The 21,418-nt window shown below is 42.2% G+C and overlaps 1 protein-coding gene across 1 annotated transcript in view; it reads left to right on the forward strand.

Annotated features, from left to right (window-relative positions):
- TIMP2 (TIMP metallopeptidase inhibitor 2) overlaps positions 1-20,471 on the forward strand; it is a 56,933-nt gene extending 36,462 nt beyond the window's left edge. The window contains exons 3-5 of the mRNA XM_077251465.1: positions 4,596-4,704; positions 13,052-13,176; positions 18,155-20,471. Coding sequence (XP_077107580.1) covers positions 4,596-4,704; positions 13,052-13,176; positions 18,155-18,352 — 432 coding nt within the window. The 3' untranslated portion in view covers positions 18,353-20,471. The remainder of the gene's footprint in view (positions 1-4,595; positions 4,705-13,051; positions 13,177-18,154) is intronic.
- Positions 20,472-21,418: the final 947 nt, after the last annotated feature.

Consider the following 21,418-nt stretch of genomic DNA (forward strand, 5'->3'; position numbering starts at 1 on the left):
GAGTCACGCATACTAAGCCCATGAGTTTGGGGACCCCTGATCTAACGTGTTAATTTCTCACTATAATCAAAATTTTTGCTTGCTGTCAGTGTAGGAGTATTCAGAGTCTTAAAGAGGGTGTCCACCACTTTTACACTGATGAGCTATCCTTAGGATAGGTCATCAATGTCTGATCGGCCAGGGTTCCACACTTGGCACCCTCGCCGATCAGCTGTTACCATTGTAGGCTGTCGCCCGCCAGCTGCTTTATCTTCTACTAGTGGCCACAGCAGGGTAATACACATCCGCCTTCTATTGAAATCAATTCAGTCACCAATAACAGTTGATCGGTGGGGGTGCCGAGTGTCAGACCACGGCCAATCGACATTGATGACCTATAATGAGGAGAGGCCATGAATGTAAAAGTAGTGGACAACCTATTTAAATCCTAGAGAGACCTGTCTACAGTGTATGCAGACTATAGAATTCTCTTTGAGTTGAACAGATAAATTGTATCAAAGTACAGTATCAGGCCAGGAGAAAGAATGATGCTACTGATGTATTGAGCTAGCAAAGTATTAAGTTTAGGTCTCGTTCATGTTTTTATAGTGTACTATGCTGAGCTCTGTGTTGTGCCATTTAAATGTCTCTACCAGAGGTTGACAGCAGCATTTAAGAGGTTAAACAATATCGTTAGGTGCTAACATACATCACATGTCCACAAGTAATCACTGTTGTCAGAGGCTAGCGCCTAGCTCTGTTGTTGAAAGCACGTTTCAGCTGCATAACTCAGCCAGCACCTGCCCTTTGTGGAGCTGGCCCGGTTCCTGAGTCCACTCCATACCACTTTCGCTCCATGGTGTAATAATATGCCATGGTTCCCGAAGGGGTTAAAGTATGTTGTTGGTTGTAATGACGACATGTTTGATTCAATATTGGTCTTTCATAGTCATTCAGCCTGGCCATACACGTTAAGTGAAGCCAAGCCACAAACGAGCACTTTTCTTAGAATAGTCTTTCATCCAAATTTAGGATGAAAAAACAAACACTACCAACTTTATTTCAAAACTAGATGGTAGCCCGATTCTAACGCATCGGGTATTCTAGAATATGGTTGAAGTTTATTTATGAAGACTTTAGAATAATACAATGAATACAGAGAATTCGGCTGGCCGGGCGCGACCAATTAGTGAAGCGTGGTTGAAATCCCGCCCCAATTCGCGGCAGAAGTGCGCCTGTTGCTGACTGTTCGTGGCCGGCCACGTGGTATATAGCACCGCCACGTAGTATATATCACAGCCACGTAGTATATAGCAGTCCACATAGCATATAACACAGCCACGTAGTATATAACACAGCCCATGTAGTGTATAACACAGCCCACGTACTGTATAACACAGTCCACGTAGTATATAACACAGCCCACGTAGTATATTGCACAGCCACATAGTATGTAGCACAGCCCACGTAGTATATTGCACAGCCCACGTAGTATATTGCACAGCCCACGTAGTATATTGCACAGCCACATAGTATATTGCACAGCCACGTAGTATATTGCACAGCCCACGTAGTATATAGCACAGCCACGTAGTATATTGCACAGCCCACGTAGTATATTGCACAGCCCACTTAGTATATTGCACAGCCCACTTAGTATATTGCACAGCCACGTAGTATATTGCACAGCCACGTAGTATATAGCACAGCCCACGTAGTATATTGCAAAGCTGGCGCAGTATATTGCAGAGCTGACGCAGTATATTGCAGAGCCGACGCAGTATATAACATAGCTCACGCAGTATATTACACAGCCACGTAGTATATTACACAGCCCACGTAGTATATAGCACAGCCACGTATTATATTGCACAGCCGACATAGTATATAACACAGCCCATGCAGTATATAACACTGCCCATGTAGTATATAACACAGCCCACGCAGTATATAGCAATGTGGGCACCATATCCCTGTTAAAAAAAAAGAATTAAAATAAAAAATCATTATATACTCACCCTCCGACGGCCCCGGATCCAGCCCAGGCCTTTCCTGCTCCTAGCGCGCCACTCTGGTCCCAAGAGGCAATAACACGTGATGATGTAGCGGTCTCGCGAGACCAGACCGCTACGTCATCTCCGGTCATTGCCGCAATGCATTCTGGGGACCGGAGCGGCGCGCGAGGAGCGGGAAAGGCCTGGGCTGGATCCGGGGGCCGTCGCAGCGTGAGTATATAATGATTTTTTATTATTTTTTATTATTTTTAACATATGTTTTTACTATTGATGCTGCATAGGCAGCTTCAATAGTAAAAAGTTGGTCACACAGAGGGTTAATGGCAGCGTTGACGGACTGCCTTACTCCGCGTTATGCCGCGGTGTAAGGCAGTCCTTTTAACGCTATGTAGGCGCTGACTGGAGGGGAGTATGGAGGGGGCACTGACCGCAGGGGAGTAGGGAGGGGCCAATTCACGGCCGGACTGTACCCGTCGCTGATTGGTCGCGGCCTGTAGGGCTGCGACCAATCAGCGACGCGGGATTTCCATGACACAAACAGACAGACAGACGAAAATGAACCTTGGACGATTATATAGATAGATAAAAATGATCGCACGTTCTTATGTTTTTACTTGACAAACCATCATTTTGTTTCAATCGTTCGTATTTATAGCTGATGGTTGCCGATTCTTTTCTCCCCGTGCAGGCTGAGCCGAGCATACATTTGTATGGGAGGTGGAGGGTCTGAAATGCGCGTGGCCAGCATAAGACCGCCTTTATAGACTTCGGTGCTACATGCAGTTTTGTCGCAGATTTATTATACAAAAAGTGAAATCAGCGGCTTTTTTGCAGCATAACTGGGTTGCAGATGTGAAAATCCTTAACTTCCTGGTAAAAGAAATCGACATATGCATGTATTATAAAACTGGGTGCTGATGGACATACTAAAACTCAGGCCCATCACAACCACAAATGGCAGACATGACTGGTTCATGTGGTCGTCCGCATAGCTGATGAGCACCGGACCTGCCGGTTAATGACATGCATTAGGCTGGTCTGTAAATTAGACCAGATTAGTGCATGTTGCAAGTATTTTCACATGGACCATCTGTCTGGGTCCAAATGTTCCCAGTCACTCAAGGTAATGCTGGGTTCAGAGGAGCGTAAGTGAACTCATCTGTTTTTCACCCAGAAAAAAATGGACCATTTTCATCTGCAGTGTCATTTGTATTCTCTCTCTATGTCCATTTTTTACGTGTATATTAACATCCATATGGCATCTGTTTTTATACAGCAACAGTTAAAAATTGTACAAGACCAAATACAGTTTCCTAAGTCAATAATTGGAATGTATCCATAAAAACAAGGACGTCCTATTCAGTAACCTCTCTATTGAATAACATTGGTCTAACTTATGTTAAGATGGACAACACACGTATGCATAACACACTCGTCGCAAGGAGCCCTAACACTGCTTTCACACATGTAACATTAATGGTCTGTATGGACCGCGATGTCTGGAAAGGCTGCAGGTCTCATGACCCAAACTGAAGAACGTTACATTTGCCTGGGAAGCCGGTATATTCAGGTTAGCCGACTTAGGGTATGTTCCCACGGTCAGTAAACGCTGCGGGTTGGACACTGCGTGCATCCGCAGCATCCAACCAGCAGCAGCCAGATGTTATATCATTGTGGATGTGATTTCAAGCAATCCCATGTCCACAATGCATGCGTCCACCAGCGTCCGCTTTTTCCCTGCAGAGACGCACATGCGGCGTGTCTTTCCAGACTTAGCGTTATAGGTGCACTTTGATTGTTGGACGTGTGAAACTGACTTTCATCTTGAAAATGGCAAAGACTTTAAACAAACAGTATATTAGAATGTTGCCGAGGATACATAACGGCCCCATTTAATCAAAGCAGTTTCACCCAAATTTTGTGGCTACTGGTAGTTTCTCCCAGTTCTTCCCATTTTTGGCCGGGATTGTCACACCAAAACCCATGTAATTCATGATGAGCTGTGGCGTTACTAACACCAGAAATTATACTCCAGGATCACTTTTTAACATGCTTTTTATTTGTGGTGGCAATAAAGAAACAGAAAAACCGGTGATTTATTCTGAAAAAAAAATCAAAACACTGCAACCAATTTAAAGGGGTACTCCAGTACTATAAATGTGTAAAAAAAAAAAAAAAAAGAACCATACTCACCCCCTGAACGGTCTAAGCTCCCCCTTCGCTCTAATCTGTGTCCCCTACCAGTCTAGTGACCAACATCTGGACGGGCACCTAATCAGCAGCTGCTGACCGCTGACGCCTGCACATTCCGTCCTAACAGTCTCTTCCTGTTTGGCTGCAGTGTTCTCATTACGCCCAATCAGCGACTACTAATTAGCTGCAGTGGTCACATAAAATTTCCTGCTGACTATTGATGCTAGCAGATCAGCAGGGAATGCTGGTCCAGGGGGTGATTATTGTTTGTTTTTTATTTAATTACCCTGGGGTCATGAAGTATAAACTTAAAGTAGGAGACAACCACCTTCAATATATTAATGATCCATTTATGGAAATATTTGTTGTCATTCATACCGTATATAAATTTTTTACATGCTTTTGTAGATGTTCAAGGGACCTACCGAGGATATACAGTACATCTTTACTGCTCCCTCATCAGCTGTATGTGGAGTGACACTGGAGACTGGAGGCAAAAAGGAGTATTTGATTGCAGGTTTGTGCTTTTTATATGTGACTGTATTCGCTCTGATTTTGGTAATGTTATATATCCTAGCTTTATACAATATTTGTAATGGTATGGTAAACTCATTCTGCCATCTTCTGATGGCATAACAACAAAATAAACCTGGAAAATCCCTTGCCTCGCCAGCCACTGATGACATAGATGAAAACAAACTGATAGAAAAGATGGAGGATTTAAAAGGTGTAACTTATAATGGTGTCTTATGTTATGTCTGTAATCCTCAATATGAAAAGGCGTTGGACGTCTACTTTTCATTAGCAATCTTGACATGTCTGTTTCACTAAACACTTATTTTCATTAAGTTACATACAGTCATGGCTGAAAGTGTTTGCACCTTTGAAATTGCTCCCGGGAATGAAGTGTATTTCTCCCTGAAAATTATTGCAATTACGCATGTTTTGTTATACACATGTACATTTCTTTTGTGTGTATTGGAACAATACAAAAGAACAGAGAAAAAAGGCAAATTAGACATATTTTCCAACAAAACCCCAAAAATGGGCCAGACAAAATTGTCGTCAGCTTTCCAAAAATGTGGATAAAAAACTTTGTTTTAAGCATGTGATGTTTGTTCAAACTCGCCTGTGGCAAGTACCAGGTGTGGACAATATGAAAATCACACATGAAACCAGCTAAAAAGGAGAGAAGTTGACTCAATATTTGCATTGTATGTCTGTGTTCCACACTAAGCATGGAGAACAGAAAGAGGAGTATAGAACTGTCTGAGGACTTGAGAACCAAAATTGTTGAAAAATATCAACAACGTCAAGGTTACAAGTCCATCTTCAGAGATCTTTATGTTCCTTTATCCACAGTATGAAGCATAATCAAGAAGTTTACAATCCACGGCACTGTAGCTAATCTCCCTGGACATGGAAGGTAGATAAAAATACATGAAAGGTTGCAATGCAGGATAGTCTGGATGGCAGATAAGCAGCCCCTATCAAGTTCCAAAGAAATTCAAGCTGTCCTGCTGGCTCAGGGTGCATCAGTGTCAGTGCGAACTATTTGTCGACATTGGAATGAAATGAAACGCTATGGCAGGAGATTCAGAAGGTTCCACTGCTAACATAGAGACATAATAAAGCTAAACTGCAGTTGCCAAAATGTATGTGAGTAAACAAAAATCCTTCTGGGAAAGTGTCTTGTGGACAGGGGAGACAAAGATAGAGTTTTTTTTGTAAAGCACATCATTTTACGGTTTACCAAGAATGGAATGAAGCCAACAAAGAAAAGAACATAGTACCTACAATCAAAAATATGGTGGAAGTTCAAAGATGTTTTGGGGTTGCTTTGCTGCTTCTGGCACTAGGTGCCTTGACTGTGTGCAAGTCATTATGAAATCTGAAGATTACCAAAGGATATTGGGTCGCAATGTAGTGCCCAGTGTCAGAAAGCTGGGTTTGCATCTTAGGTCATGGGTCTTCCAGCAGGACAATTACCGTACCCAAAACATGCTTCAAGAAGCACCAAGAAATGGATGGAAGCAAAGCGCTGGAGAGATCTGAAATGGCCAACAATGAGTCCGGATCTAAATCCTATTGATCATCTGTGTAGAGATCTTAAAATTGCTTTTAGGAGAAGGCGCCTTCATATATCAGAGACCTGGAGCAGTTTGCAAAAAAAGAGTGGTCCAAAATTCTAGTTGAGAGGTGTAAGAAGCATATTGATGGTTATACGAAGCGATTGATTGCAGTTATTTATTCCAAAGGGTGTGCAACCAAATAATAAGTTAAGGGTGCCAATAATTTTGTCCGGCCCTTTTGGGGGGTTTTGTGTGAAATTATGTCTTATTTGCATTTTTCCCTCTGTTTTTTTTTTGTGATGTTCCAATACGCACAAAGGAAATAAAAGTGTGTAATAAAATGGTGTAATTGCTATAATTTTCTGAGAGATATACTTCCTTTTCTGGAACAATTTCAAGGATGCTAACACTTACGGCCATGACTGTGTATGCTCTTAGATCACTGTTTTGTGCTGTTCGTCTTGCTTTTTTTTTCTCATGGAAATGTATGAATAAATTGACAACTGGTCATTATTAACAGACAAATGGCATAATGCATTATGAAAGTGTTAATAGGGGAATGTCTCATCAGAAACTAACCTATTTGAATTGTTTTCTGTTAAATGCATTTTTTACATTTTTAACAGGCTTTGTTGTTTTATTTTAATTTGTAAAAAATCTTGTCAAGAAGAATAATTTTAGAAATGTACAAATCCATTGAGAAACAAACTGAAATCTTTTCTGGTGGAAAATAAAAATAAAGAACTGAAATAATGGGGTTGTATAAATATGCATACCCTTAAATTAATACTTTGTTGAAGTAGTCTAAGAATTTATGAGATAATTCAGTGTTTTTGGGTAGGAGTCTATCAGCATGGTACATCTAGAATTGCAAATCTTTGCCCACTGTTACTTCTAGTAGCTCCAAATCTATCAGCTTGGGAGGGTGTCTTCTATGTACAGCGCCCTCTTTAGGTCAACCCACAGATTTTCAATTGGATTCATGTCTGGGCTCTGGCTGGGCCATTCCAAAACTTTGATCTTTTGGTTAAAGTCATTGTTTTGTTTATTTTGAACTTAGCATTGTTGTGCTGAAAGGTCAAATTACTCTCCGTCTTCTTAGCAGAGACCTGAAGGTTTTGAAGGAAAATTGACTGATATTTGGAACTATTCGTAATTCCCTCCACCTTCACTAAAGCCCCAGTTCCAGCTGCCGTGGCTCCAAAGCATAATACTGCTTCCTTAAATGGTGCAGTGTTATCTTTGTGTAAAATATGGCCAAAAGTGTCAACTTTGGTCTCAACAGACTATAACTCTTTTCCCCACATAAACAGACTAAGGGTACTGTCTCACAGTGGCACTTTTGTCGCTACGACGGTACGATCCGTGACGTTCCAGCGATATCCATACGATATCGCTGTGTCTGACACGCTACTGCGATCAGGGACCCTGCTGAGAATCGTACGTCGTAGCAGATCGTTTGGAACTTTCTTTCGTCGCTGGATCTCCCGCTGTCATCGCTGGATCGGTGTGTGTGACACCGATCCAACGATGCGGTCGCTTGTAACCAGGGTAAACATCGGGTTACTAAGCGCAGGGGCGCGCTTAGTAACCCGATGTTTACCCTGGTTACCATCGTAAAAGTAAAAAAAAACAAACAGTACATACTCACATTCCGGTGTCCGTCAGGTCCCTAGCCGTCTGCTTCCCGCTCTGACTGACTGCCGGCCGTAAAGTAAGAGCAGAGCACAGCGGTGACGTCACCGCTGTGATCTGCTTTCACTTTACGGCGGCACTCAGTCAGAGTGGGAAGCAGACTGCGAGGGACCTGACGGACACCGGAATGTGAGTATGTACTGTTTGTTTTTTTTTACTTTTACGCTGGTAACCAGCGGCCCTGCGCTTAGTAACCCGATGTTTACCCTGGTTACCCGGGGCCTTCGGCATCGTTGGTCGCTGGAGAGCGGTCTGTGTGACAGCTCCCCAGCGACCACACAACGACTTTCCAACGATCACGGCCAGGTCGTATCGCTGGTCGTGATCGTTGGAAAGTTGCAGAGTGTGACAGTACCCTAAGACTGACTTGACATAGGTTTTGGTAAAACATAGCCAGGCTTTGATGTTTTGTTTTCTTTGTAAAAAAAAAAAAGGCTCTAGTCTTACCTTCCTACACCACAGGCCAGTCATATGAAGAGTATGTATAGACAACCCCTTTCTGACCTCGGACGGGATAGTACGTCCGAGGTCAGATCCCCTGCTTTGATGTGGGCTCCTGCGGTGAGCCCGCATCAAAGCCAGGATATGTCAGCTGTTTTGAACAGCTGACATGTGTCCGCAATAATGCCACTGTCAAACGCTAACAGCGGCATTTAACTAGATTGGGTTTGTTTACCGATGGATTATTTCCACTTTGAGTAAGTGTTTCTCAATTAGCTCTTGACAAAACATTAACCAGTTATGATGTAAATTTCAGGAGATTATTACTTCAGATCATTGGGTTATGGCCCCATTTCCTTTTAAATTGAGGAAACATTGCACATTCATGTTTATGTAAGACAGGTGGAAATGGCTAACATATAATATATACCTACAAGTACAAAAGTGGATATTCTTATAACACATTCCAAAATCATGTAAATGATCAAAAAATTTTGACAGCCCTTGCTTAAGGGGGATCTCCTTGAGAATGCGATAAAATGGCATCCCTGATATAATTCCCGTCCTAGTCACGTGTCAGCACTAGCTGCAGACTAAAAGACTTAAGAGACCTGTGTGACAACAGCTGTGTCACACATACCTGAGTCGGCAGCCGGGAGCACGGCTGTTATATGTGAAGAAATATATCACTTCATAGTTGAGCATATAAGGGGTTAACTTGATCTTCATCCTGCTCAATGTTTTCCATTTGGGTATAGTAAGGGCTATAAAGCAGTAAAATTGGTAGAGGAAGAGGATGTCTATGAAGCTGGAGGTCTTCTCGCCAAATACAGTGTGGGTAAAAACATATTTCTACACATATCACAGCCATGCTCCTGGCTGTGTGATACAGCTCTTGTCAGTTGAGGCACAAGTCTTGGGGGCTGCTTATCTTTAGTCTTAAGAAAGGAGCACAAATCAGTTTACCTGTCCAGTGCGCGGCTGTAGTACTCTTCCAACAATATGGCTATGTGCACACGCTGCTGATTTTGCTGCGGATCCGCAGCGAATTTGACGCTGGGGATCTGCAGTTGTTTTCCATGTGTTGTACAGTACCATATAAACCTATGGAAAACAAAATCCGCAGTGCACATGCTGTGGAAAAAAACGAACGGAAATGCAGCGGTTTTTTTCCGCAGCATGTCAATTCTATGTGCGGATTCCACAGCGATTTACACCTGCTCCTCAGCTTAATTGATTTAGCAAACAGGTGAATATATAACGAGAATAAAAACAATCACAAAAAATAGAAAAATAAAAATATATGTATGTAAATACAAAGACATTTGTGCATTAACATAATTAATGTTATAAAAAATACCTAATAAGGAAGGATCAGAACAGATTTTTTTACATCGGGAGACAAAATGCAGTCTTTAGTGTGCAGCCCATACTGCCACATGGCTAGGATGGGCTGCAGTTTTAATTAGATCAGAGACTTCATTTTATCTCATTCTTGGAGAACCAATTTAAGTGCTTCAGGGCTCTGTAAAAAAATATGAAAGCAGTGTATAATTACCTCCTACAGTGGCGCCATTCCAGCAATTTCAGCTCTGCTATTCTCAGCGGGTCACATGACACTACATCGGCTCATCAAAGCTGGCGTTTGCTCTATTAAAATAGCAAAGGCTGCAGCAGGTCGCTGTTATTTTATATATATTTTTTTGTGTTGGGGACTTTTTATTCCTTTTTTTTTTATTTTTCCAGATGTTTTATACATACATATATTTTGAACTTCATTTTTCCTCCAAGAGATCATAAAAGATTTCTGTGGAATATATTTATTATTCTTTATGACTCATTTTTTCCACTGTAAATGATGCATTCATAGGATTCTCATTGTGGTAGAAGGCAGAGATGATCTGGGTCTGTTAGGACTCAGCAGCACTGCTATGGCAGGCAGTATCCGGCAATTGCCTGATCATCAGGTCCTACAGATGGAAAGGCGATACTGATACCTCTGTACACTACACAGCACCACATATGTTAGACAGCCGGAGACCAGACCTGCCCTTGGTAGAACATAGGAGCAGGAATTTACTCCTGCGCTGTGAATTTACAATGGCACGGCGTTACATGCCAGGATGACGCACGCTTGGTCATTATTTGGATAAAATCAACACCATGTACATTTTATTTATATGCTTTACTTTATGGTGATTATAAAGGTATTATGAAAAACAGGTTTTACATTGCAGTGTTAACCTTTTTTACAACAGTGGAACCAGGAAGTTTATGGAGTAAGACTAGGCCCTTGACCTAGTTGGTAGCTGCAACATTTGGGAACTGAGTTAACTCTAAATCCAGCTGTTTAACTCCATAAATATTGAGATCAACATTGACCGTTGCATATAAGCAATTAGACATCACACAACTCCCCCTTTATAAAATCGAAGGATTGTAATGGTGGCTTAGGCCTAATGTAACCCTGTAACAGTTGAGCTTGGCATATACAAGTGCTTCTCCCTAAATTAGAATATCAACAAAAAGTTAATTTATTTCAGTTCTTCAATAGAAAAAGTGAAACTCATATATAGAGACATTACAAACAGAGTGATCTATTTCAACTGTTTATTTTTGTTAGTGTTGATGATTATGGCTTACAGGAAATGAAAACACGAAAGTCATAATCTCAGTAAATTAGAATAATTAACACAAAACACGTGCAAAGGCTTCCTATTAGTATTTAAAAAGGTCCCCTTACGCTACCCTTCACACCGCCATAGTCCTACGACTCCGAGCGTGACGTATTACCAGCATGGGCGTGCTAAAACGTCACGCCCAATCAGGAGACAGGTATGCGGAAGCCCAACCCACGTAGTCGCATTACGAGCTCGTATGACCGCCGTCACATACTACGATTTCGACCGCCACAGCGAGACATTTACGACGAAAGAAAGTTCTGCTCTTTCTTTCACATCGTACGATGCTGGGCTGCGTCGCAAATCGTAACGCCATGTCACACTTTGCAACCTCGGAACGAGGACGGATAAACGTCACAAATCGAACGCTCGTTCAGACTTTGATTGCACAGTGTGAAGGGGCCCTTAGTCTGTTTCAGTAGGCTCCACAATCATGGGAAGACTGCTGACTTGACAGATGTCTAGAAGGCAGTCTTTGACACATAAGGTCATTGCTAAAGAAGCTGGCTGTTCACACAGTGCTGTATCCAAGCATATTAATGGAAAGTTGAGTGGAAAGAAAGAAGTTGTGGTAGAAAAAGGTGCACAAGCAACCGGGATAACCGCAGCCTTGAAAGGATTGTTCAAAAATTGCGGGGAGATTCACAAGGAGTGGACTGCTGGCTGCTGGAGTCATTGCTTCAAGAGCCACCACACACAGACGTATCCAGGACATGGGCTACAAGTGTCGCATTCCTTGTGACAAGCCACTCATGACCAATAGACAACACCAGAAGTGTCTTACCTGGGCCAAGGAGAAAAATAACTGGACTGTTGCTCAGTGGCCCAAGGGGTGGTTTTCAGATGAAAGTAAATTTTGCATTTCATTTGGAAATCAAGGTCCCAGAGTCTGGAGGAAGAGTGGGGAGGCCACAATCCTTGAGGTCTAGTGTGTAGTTTCCACAATCAGTGATGGTTTGGGGAGTCATGTCACCTGCTGATGTAGGTCCACTGTGTTTTATCAAGACCAAAGTCAGCGCATCTGTCTACCAGGAAATTTTAGAGTACTTCATGCTTCCCTCTGCAGACAAGCTTTTTAGAGATAGAAATTGAATTCTCCAGCAGGACTTGGCACCTGTCCACTCCGCCAAAAGTACCAATACCTGGTTTAAAAACAACAGTATTACTGTGCTGAATTAGCAAGCAAACTACCCTGACCTTAACCCTATAGAGAATCTATGGAGTAATGTGAAGAGGAAGATGAGAGACACCAGACCCAACAATGCAGACGAGCTGAAGGCTGCTATCAAAGCAACCTGGGCTTCCATAACACCTCAGCAGTGCCACAGGCTGATCGCCTCCATGCAATGCCGCATTGATGCAGTAATTGATGCAAAAGGAGCCTCGACCAAGTACTGAGTGCATTTGCTGACCATACATTTCAGTGGGTGAACATTTCAGATTTTAAAATCATTTTCCAAGCTGGTGTTATAAAGTATTCTAATTTACTGAGATAATGACTTTTGGGTGTTCATTGGCTGTAAGCCATAATCATCAACATTAACAGAAATAAACACTTGAAATAGATCACTCTGTTTGTAATGGCTCTATATAATATGAGTTTCACTTTTTGATGATATACTACAAGTGCTTCTCACTAAATTAGAATAAGGCTGTCTGCACTCTACAACATATCACTGCATCCTATATGAGTGAAAGGAGTGAATGGGGGGCTGGGAATGTTTGAGGGTCCGTAGACTGTTCTGTGTTTAGCATTCGCAGCACAGGAGAGGAATGGGACAACTCAGGAGCAGGAAGGAGAATCAAAGTTTTGCAGTCTAAATTGACAGTCAGCTTCATAGCAATGCAATGGGAGAACGGAAACATGTAAAACAAGGCAAGAGGCATAACAGCTATTCAGGTACTCGGATTTACATCAAAACATTACATTCTGCTATAGCCCCTGTAAGCATTGTCACTGCTTCTTGTTTTTCAGGTAAGGCAGAGGGAAATGGGAAAATGCATATCACACTGTGTGACTTCATTGTGCCATGGGAATCTCTCACTCAAACCCAAAAGAAAAGTCTTAATCAGAGATATGAGATGGGCTGTGAGTGTAAGGTAAGTCATTGGCTGAATTTTTGACAGTAGAAAGTGGAACTGTCATTATTTTCTTTCAGAATCTCAAATAAAATTGTATGCACATGAATGGTATACATCCTAAGTCTCAGAACTATCTTTTTCCGTACTTTATACTTTGATTGTCTTTATGCAGTTTTTATCAAGGCATATAGTTTTGTAAAAAAAAAAGCATAAGAATTCAGATTTGTGGCTATAAGTCAGAACCAAGCAGAGCCTGACAACAAACTCCTCCAGAATATCAAAGAACATGATTTGAATTCATACATGATACTTATGCAAAATAATGTGTGTGACTCTGTTGTTTAAAGAATATGTGAAGATATCTAGATAACATATCTTCACATATTCTTTAAAACATATACACAGTCATACACATTTTATTCCATATTGGCTGCTACAAACTGGCCATACATGATCGGTGACACCGCACAGTGGATGAGAACTGACTGCGAGAAGGTGTACCCATCGGGACGGTCCTAACCTGTCTAGTATTACAACTTTACCATGTGTCTTACAGGCAAAGCAAAACAGGGCCTCAACTGAGATACCCATCCATAGGAAGCTATATAGATAAAATACTTAGCTCCCCCTGTTTGTACAAATTACAAGAAATTACTTGTACTACTTAAGGGAATGAATATTCACTGCCCTTCATGCCTATGGGCGTGGAGGGCAGTGAATATTCATTCCCATAGGTAGCGGGCACACGTGATCCCCCCCGCTGCTGCAGGAAGACGGGGGCTGCAACTACTGTACCACTATTAAACAGAAATTTGTATTCACTGCCATTGCACTGAATATTAATTTCTCTTTACAAGCAGGCACAAGCTTTAGCCGCAGCAGCCAGCTCCTGCCTCTGCAGCTCCCTCACCATCTTCTGGGACCCTCACTCGAGTATTAGCCGAGGGGGGCTTTTTCAGCATAAAAAAAGTGCTGAAAAAATCGGTTTATACTCATGTATATACTATATATATGTATTTGTACTGAATCAAAAAGTGCACATAGTATTTAAACAAAGTACATGCATGCAGAGCAAGGAAAAAACATATTGTATAAGCACCAATGCCTGAAGATATAATGCAAACTTCCAGCATGCAGGAGAATCTAGCTCTGTGTCCGTCCACCCCTCAGTACACTTGTATAGAGGGAGTCTGTGCCCATCTCATCTAGTCGGCATTTGACCACAATCATGCAAGTCACATACTTGTAATCAGGTGCCCGCCGCTCCTGGCATTGGGGGATCGTCAAATACATGCAAGAGTATTAAGCGAGACTGGGGAAGTCTAGTCGGGATGTGGCCGGAAGTATGCAAATTGCATACTTGTGGTCACGTAACTGCCGACATTGGAGACTCCTCACAACATGCAGTGCGCACCATGTGAGAATACACAGGGGTGCAGTCACTTTTAGCCTAAGGCTGGACAACTCCTTCATGAAGAAATACATGTGTTAAGTTTATTGGTTGAGAAGCCAAATGTCTTCGTGCTTTTCGAGAAATCGTAGATAATTAGTGATTTTAATCTGAATGCCCTTGACTGTAACACTGTTTGTTGATATTGTAAGACTTTGGCAGTGACTGCAGTCAGGAAAACATTAATTTTACACAACCTAGTAAAATAGGCCCATGTGTGTCTTCCTGTGCAATGTTAGGAAGTATACATAGGGTATGAATCTTATTAAAACCTTAGGTAGAAAAAATTGTTGATGAGTCAACACTACCCAACACATGTATAATGCAGCTTTATAATGCTCCATAGCAAAAAATGGATGCCATTACTAAGAGGGCAGAATCTCACATTACACACAGAATTTGCAACAAACCATTTAACTGTTAGCATGTGATAAAAGGTTTTGTGGTCAGGCGAGACAAAATTGGAACATTTCGTTCTGAGTTCAAAGTGCTACATCTGGCAAAATCTCTACAACAGTGTATGAGGACAAAATGCAGTAACTTTACATCAAATCCTTGTTCCATTATTTCAGGCCATAAATGATGCTTGGATAAAAGAATCTTTTTGTGACATTATCTGAAGTTTTTGGCAAATTATAGGCATAGGGTGACCAAAACCATGCTACATGTCTAGAGGGAGGTATAACTTGTTAACAGAAAGGTTATCATCAAATTACAACAAAATGAGCTGACACTACGTAACCTCTTCCCACCCCTTTGATGTACTGCTATACCTTTGGAACAATTTAGTCTCTCCAATTGAACTTAAAGAAGTTGCCCACTACTTAGACAACCTCTTCTCATACCCCATGCTTGGCCCTGATGTAATAAAAAAGCTTATACTCACCTCCCGTGCTGACGTTGTTCCCTCATTGTCGGCATTCGCTCTCCCTGGGGCTCCCGTGATGTTGTTGTGACACGTGACCCCGGTGCCCGGTCAGCACTGGCGTCACTGTCCCCGCCTCCTGTCAAATTGAACATGAAGAGGAAGTGAGAGATCAGCTGCAGCCCGTACTTCCTCTTCATGTTCAATATGTCTGGTGGTGGGTACAGTGACGCCAGCGCTGATTGGGTGCCGAGATCACATTTCAACAACCGCACGATTGCCCCAGGACCGTAAGTGCCGACACTGCTGGAACAGCGCCAGCACAGGAGGTGAGTGAAGGTTTTTTTATTTTATTGGGGCCAAATATTTAGATTAAAGGGAACTTGTCACCCCGTTTTTTCAGTATGAGATAAAAAAATACCGTTAAATAGGGCCTGAGCTGTGCTTTACAATAGTGTATTTTTGTCCCCTGATTCCCCACCTATGCTGCCGAAATACCTTACCAAAGTCGCCGTTTTCGCCTGTCAATCACGCTGGTCTGGTCAAAAGGGCGTGGTGAAATGGCTGTTTCTCCCCCACCTCTTGCTTATCTTCCCGGCGTTGGCGTAGTGTTTTGCGCATGCGCAACTGCCGAATGCACTGCGCAGCGGCAGACAAAGAGCGCAATCTGCGCTATTCACCGGCTTTTCCGTGGCGGCGGCCATCTTCCTGAGGCCGCGCATGCGCAGATGGAGTGCTCTGCTTCCCGGGGCTTCAGGAAAATGGCCGCGGGATGCCGCGTGTGCGCAGATGGAGATCGCGGCGGCGATCATTTTCCTGAAGCCGAGTTCGCATCTCTGCTTCAGGAAAATGGCTGCCGTGATCTCCATCTGCGCACGCGCGGCATCCCGCGGCCATTTTCCTGAAGCCCCGGGCAGCAGAGCACTCCATCTGTGCATGCGCGGCCTCAGGAAGATGGCCGCCGCCACGGAAAAGCCGGTGAATAGCGCAGATTGCGCTTTTTGCCGCTGCGCAGTGCATTCGGCAGTTGCGCATGCGCAAAACACTACGCCAACGCCGGGAAGATAAGCAAGAGGTGGGGGAGAAACAGCCATTTCACCACGCCCTTTTGACCAGAACAGCGTGATTGACAGGCAAAAACGGCGACTTTGGTAAGGTATTTCGGCAGCATAGGTGGGGAATCAGGGGACAAAAAATACACTATTGTAAAGCACAGCTCAGGCCCTATTTAACGGTATTTTTATCTCATACTGAAAAAACGGGGTGACAGGTTCCCTTTAATAAGGGGTTGTCCAGTGGACAACGCCTTTAATATTATGTCATGGTGATAAGTAGGGAGGCATGAGCTGTGCCCATGTCATTACTTGTAGGTGCTGGCTGTACTGGACAGTCATTACTTTACTCTAGGGTCAGAAACAATTAATACATGTAGTAAAGGTACCAGCTCACCCATCTTCTTAGTTGTGATAGTTCTGAAGATCCTCACCTTTGCTAGGCATATAGGAGTTTCAGAGAAGCAATTAAATATGACCCAGCTCAATCCAATGATTAAAATCCTATCCTTTATTAAAACTGCATTAAAATCCATGCGTTTTTAATCCTGGTGTTGTCAGATATAGCTCCATTCCTGGCTGTATGATGATAAAGTAGATATATATGGCACTCAGAAAGAATCCGGGTGCTCAAGTAGGGTACCAACCCCGTAGTCTAATGTAAAAAGAAGTTGGCAATACAGATAGTAATGCTGAGAGTTTTATTTGTAGCAATCCAAAATAATACATATGACCCTTCGGTCTTATAACTCAGAACTTCATCAGACATACAGATTGCACCTGAATGAACAGAAACCAAGTAGAGAGTACACACTGCGGGGGAGTGACAGTCGGCAGTGTGTATTGCTTGTTCTTGGTTCCTGTTCAATCACATGCAATTCTTACATCTGATAAAGACCTGTGTTATGTCATATATGCATTATTTGAAATGCTACAATGAAAAACTCCATTCCTGACTACTTGCTCCTTAAATGCAGTCCACCCATCACAACCCCAACCCAACATGATCAGGGGGTGCTGACAGATCGCTATTGCATCCAGAGTTCTAACAATAACCCTCAGATCTACCATCTTGCTTCCCTAATAGACCTGTCGGCATTATCCTGATGCCCTGTTTGCTATTTCCACATCTGTAAAAATATACACAATAAAATTATCAAAGAGATTAAGAGTTGATGAGCAGTACTCGCCAGCGGCTGCAAACATTGAGTGGAGCTGCGCAGTCCAGCTCCATTCCTCATCTTGCCATTTTTGGAGCTAATAATATCTGTTCGGTGGGGATGCTGGATATCAACCCCCCACTCAACCCATATTGTGCCTTACCATAGCCAATATCATATTAACAAAGTTTCCATGAAACATTTTTTTTTTGTTTTTTTTTTAACCTTCAAAATATTTTCAGCCTTTGAACTCTTTTGAGGTTTATTTTAGCATTGTCAATATAATACACAGTGCTTTGTATGCAGATACATTTCTTATATCCATAAGAAATAAGTAGTGTTCATGTTGACTCCATCATGAGTATCGATCTCCCTAGTGTGATCTTATAACTTTAACCAATGCTTTCACCATGTAGTAAAAAGTCTAGCAACTATTTCTGATTGTTGTCTATCTACTTTGCTTCCTCAGATCTCACGTTGTCCTTCCATCCCCTGTCTTGTCTATTCCCAAGATGAATGTCTCTGGACAGATTGGACGACAGAGAAGAGCATAAATGGACGGCAGGCAAAACATTATGCCTGCATTAAGCGTAGTGATGGATCCTGCTCCTGGTATCGGGGAACTGCCCCACCAAAACAGGAGTTCCTCGACATAGAGGACCCTTAAGTGTTATTTTGTGCAAGTTCAACCCACCATTTCTGAGGGTTTTTGTTTTTCTTTGGCCCAGGTAAACATCCGTTCCTGCAAGTCCCTTGGCTGAACAGAAGAAGCTGGACTGCAAGCTGTCATGGGACAGGGGTTTAACCCTTTCGTTGCTGAATATTGCAGCACTGGAAGGATTAAATGGATCAGGATGAGGATGGACTCTGCTTCCACCCTAGTTCTTAGACTTCCTTCTACCACTTTCCCTAGCATACAGTTTGCTGGAGCACACAAGGCCACAAAAAGAATCCCTTTATTCTGTGTAGCTGGTCTACTGTCCTTTCCATGACTTTCCCCAAGTGCCCTATTCCCTTTCCAAAACAGATATCCTACAAAGCGAGGTCCAAGCTCTGAGTTCTGTTTACCTATCCTTATCCTCTAGTAATTAGAGTAATTAGTGTTCTCATGCAATCGAAGCAGGGACTGGCTTCCTGTGTGATTCTGAGAATGCTTTCATAATACAATTTGCAGCAATTTCTTCCAAGTTTTCAGTACCTGGTGTTTTTATTTTTGAGACTTTCTGGGAGTGTTCTTAAAGGAACTCTAATGCTAAAGTAAAGGTCGCTGTTAAAAGATGCATGCTATATATTGCACTGACTAACAACAGTCAAAGTAAAGGTTTGTAGAGGTTACTTTTACATTTTTACATATTCCATTTTAATGAAAACAGCAAAAAAAATATTCCAAAAGGTTTTTTTTGTTTGTTTTTTTACGAATGTAATTATTAGCTAGAACAGAGCTAACACATCCTCTTTAAAACTTCGATTTAGTTCAAATCATTTTGGGAGACAAAAACATGTATATTTCATATAATCAGCTTGTGGGAAAAGCCAAACGTAATCCTGCAAAGAAAACTGTAATTTTTTTCTAGAGTTTATCATGTTATCTAAATGAATTATGAAAACGTGAATTTAAGTAGCCCATAAGGCAGTTTATCTTGCCGATTCTTGATATATATGTTATTTGTCTCATAAAAGACATTACAAACATTTCACAATCTCTGATCAGCAAGGTCTGCCTGGACGAAGCAGAGCAGAAGTAGTAAAGTGTGCCGCTAGTGCCACTGACACTGTAGTCTAGTGATGAGCAGAGCCCTAAGCCCTAATCCCCGCCAAGCAGTGCAACATCCTAGTGAGTGTCGTTAGTGTGACTATCCATATAACATTGTTTTCATGATGACCTACAGGACACACATTCATATATGTTTCCGTGTACAATCTGTGCATGCTGCAGCATTCTGTGCAGGTCAGACTGAACATTTAGCATTAGTATTCTTTTAAGTTGATTGCGGTGTAAATGTGTTGCATTGCGGCTGCAAACTAAGCCATGTGGACTCTGTGTCATAGTACAGCACTGTTCATGTTGTAATTATATAGGACTAAGCTTTGTGAAAAAGCTGTAGGTACCAGACATGCTTTAATGGTAAACTAAAACAACATCCATTATGCACACATATCACAGCCTCCGAGTACACAGGACACAGCGCACCCCACTCTCTATACACTGTACCCTCTTTATTAATACACAGTCATCAGTTACCATGGTCCAATGTGCACAGGATACTCGCCCCTCTTTTTACTCCCCACAGGGCACAAGTTGCGTGTACACAGACCATAGCGCCAAATCCTTTGTTGAATAGGAGAGAATGTTAACCGTGCCTGATGTACTGTATAGCTTTTGGGAATATTTAATCCCTCATTACTAGAAAACTTTTTATCATATTTATATCATACTATTTGTTATTTCCCTTTTTATTCCTGATATGCCTTTCTGGTCTTTGTGTCAAGCCACTCCCCTTTGTACAAACAAGTATACTGTAAATCACAGTAATGCTATTTGTCGAGTTCTTGCTTGGTAAAATATAAAACGGAATGTGTATTTTTTTTCCTGCTGCAAGTATTAATTTAAAGCTTTTGTTATCTTTTGTGTTTTTATTATTTTTTTTGCTGAAAATAAAGTCTGAGACTTGTGGAGAGAGAAGAGGAAAGTTGCATGTTCCGTGCTTTGCACTCATTCCGATGCTCGATGACAAATTCTGTATGTGAAAGTTTCATCGGTTCCATTAAAAAGTATTATCTGCCAATAGGAGAGAGCATTGACTTATTATTGCGTGTCACCCTATCACATGGCTTTTCTTTTCAGTTTAGGTTATGTGCACACATTGCGGATTTTGATGCGGATCTGCAGCGTTTTTGGACGTGCGGAATTGCATCAAATCCGCAGTGTAGTGCACATCCAATGTTAGTCAGTGGGAAATCTAGAATTGTTGTGCATATGCTGCAGAAAAATCTGCGCGGATTCGCAGCGTTTTATTTTCCGCAGCATGTCTTTTCTTTTTGCGGATCTGCAGCGTTTCTGCACCCATTGACTTCCATTGAGTCAGTCAAATCCGCAGCAAAACCGCAGGTGTAAAAAGATTTGCGGATTTGCTGCAGATGTGCCTGCGAAAGATGATGCAGATAGGGAGGAGGAAGAGTGTGTGGGCGGAGACTGTGTGTGTGTGGGTGGAGACTGTGTGTGCGGAGAAGATGTACGTGTCTTGTGTGCCGGTGTCTGTGTGTCTGCGGGTGTGTGCATGGCTGTGTGTGTGTGCTTGTGCGGGTCTGTGTGTAGGCAGGCATCGTCTGATGGGACTACTAGTCCCATCCAGCTATGAACAGTGACAGCATTAGCCAATGTTCGGACAGAAGTATTCCCATCATCCGGCTACTGTGTTGAATAGTAAAGAAAAAAATAAAACACATATGCACATAAAGTACATACTCACCAAACCGCTAATCCCCGACACCATCGATCACCTGCAAAAATAACATAATAAACCAACAGTATACTTCCTGTTCCGATTTAATCCATTTATTAACAAGTGTCCCACAAAATCTCCCTTGGGCCTCATTCACACGTCAGTATTTTTTGATCAGTAATTGAATGCCAAAACCAGGAGTGGAACTTACAGAGAAAAACTGTAAGTGAAGGATTGACACTTGTCCTGTGTTTTGGAGACACTCCTGGTTTTGACATACAAATAGTGAT

Source organism: Ranitomeya variabilis, chromosome 4 (genome assembly GCF_051348905.1).
Source record: "Ranitomeya variabilis isolate aRanVar5 chromosome 4, aRanVar5.hap1, whole genome shotgun sequence".
In the NCBI taxonomy this organism is placed as follows: domain Eukaryota; kingdom Metazoa; phylum Chordata; class Amphibia; order Anura; family Dendrobatidae; genus Ranitomeya; species Ranitomeya variabilis.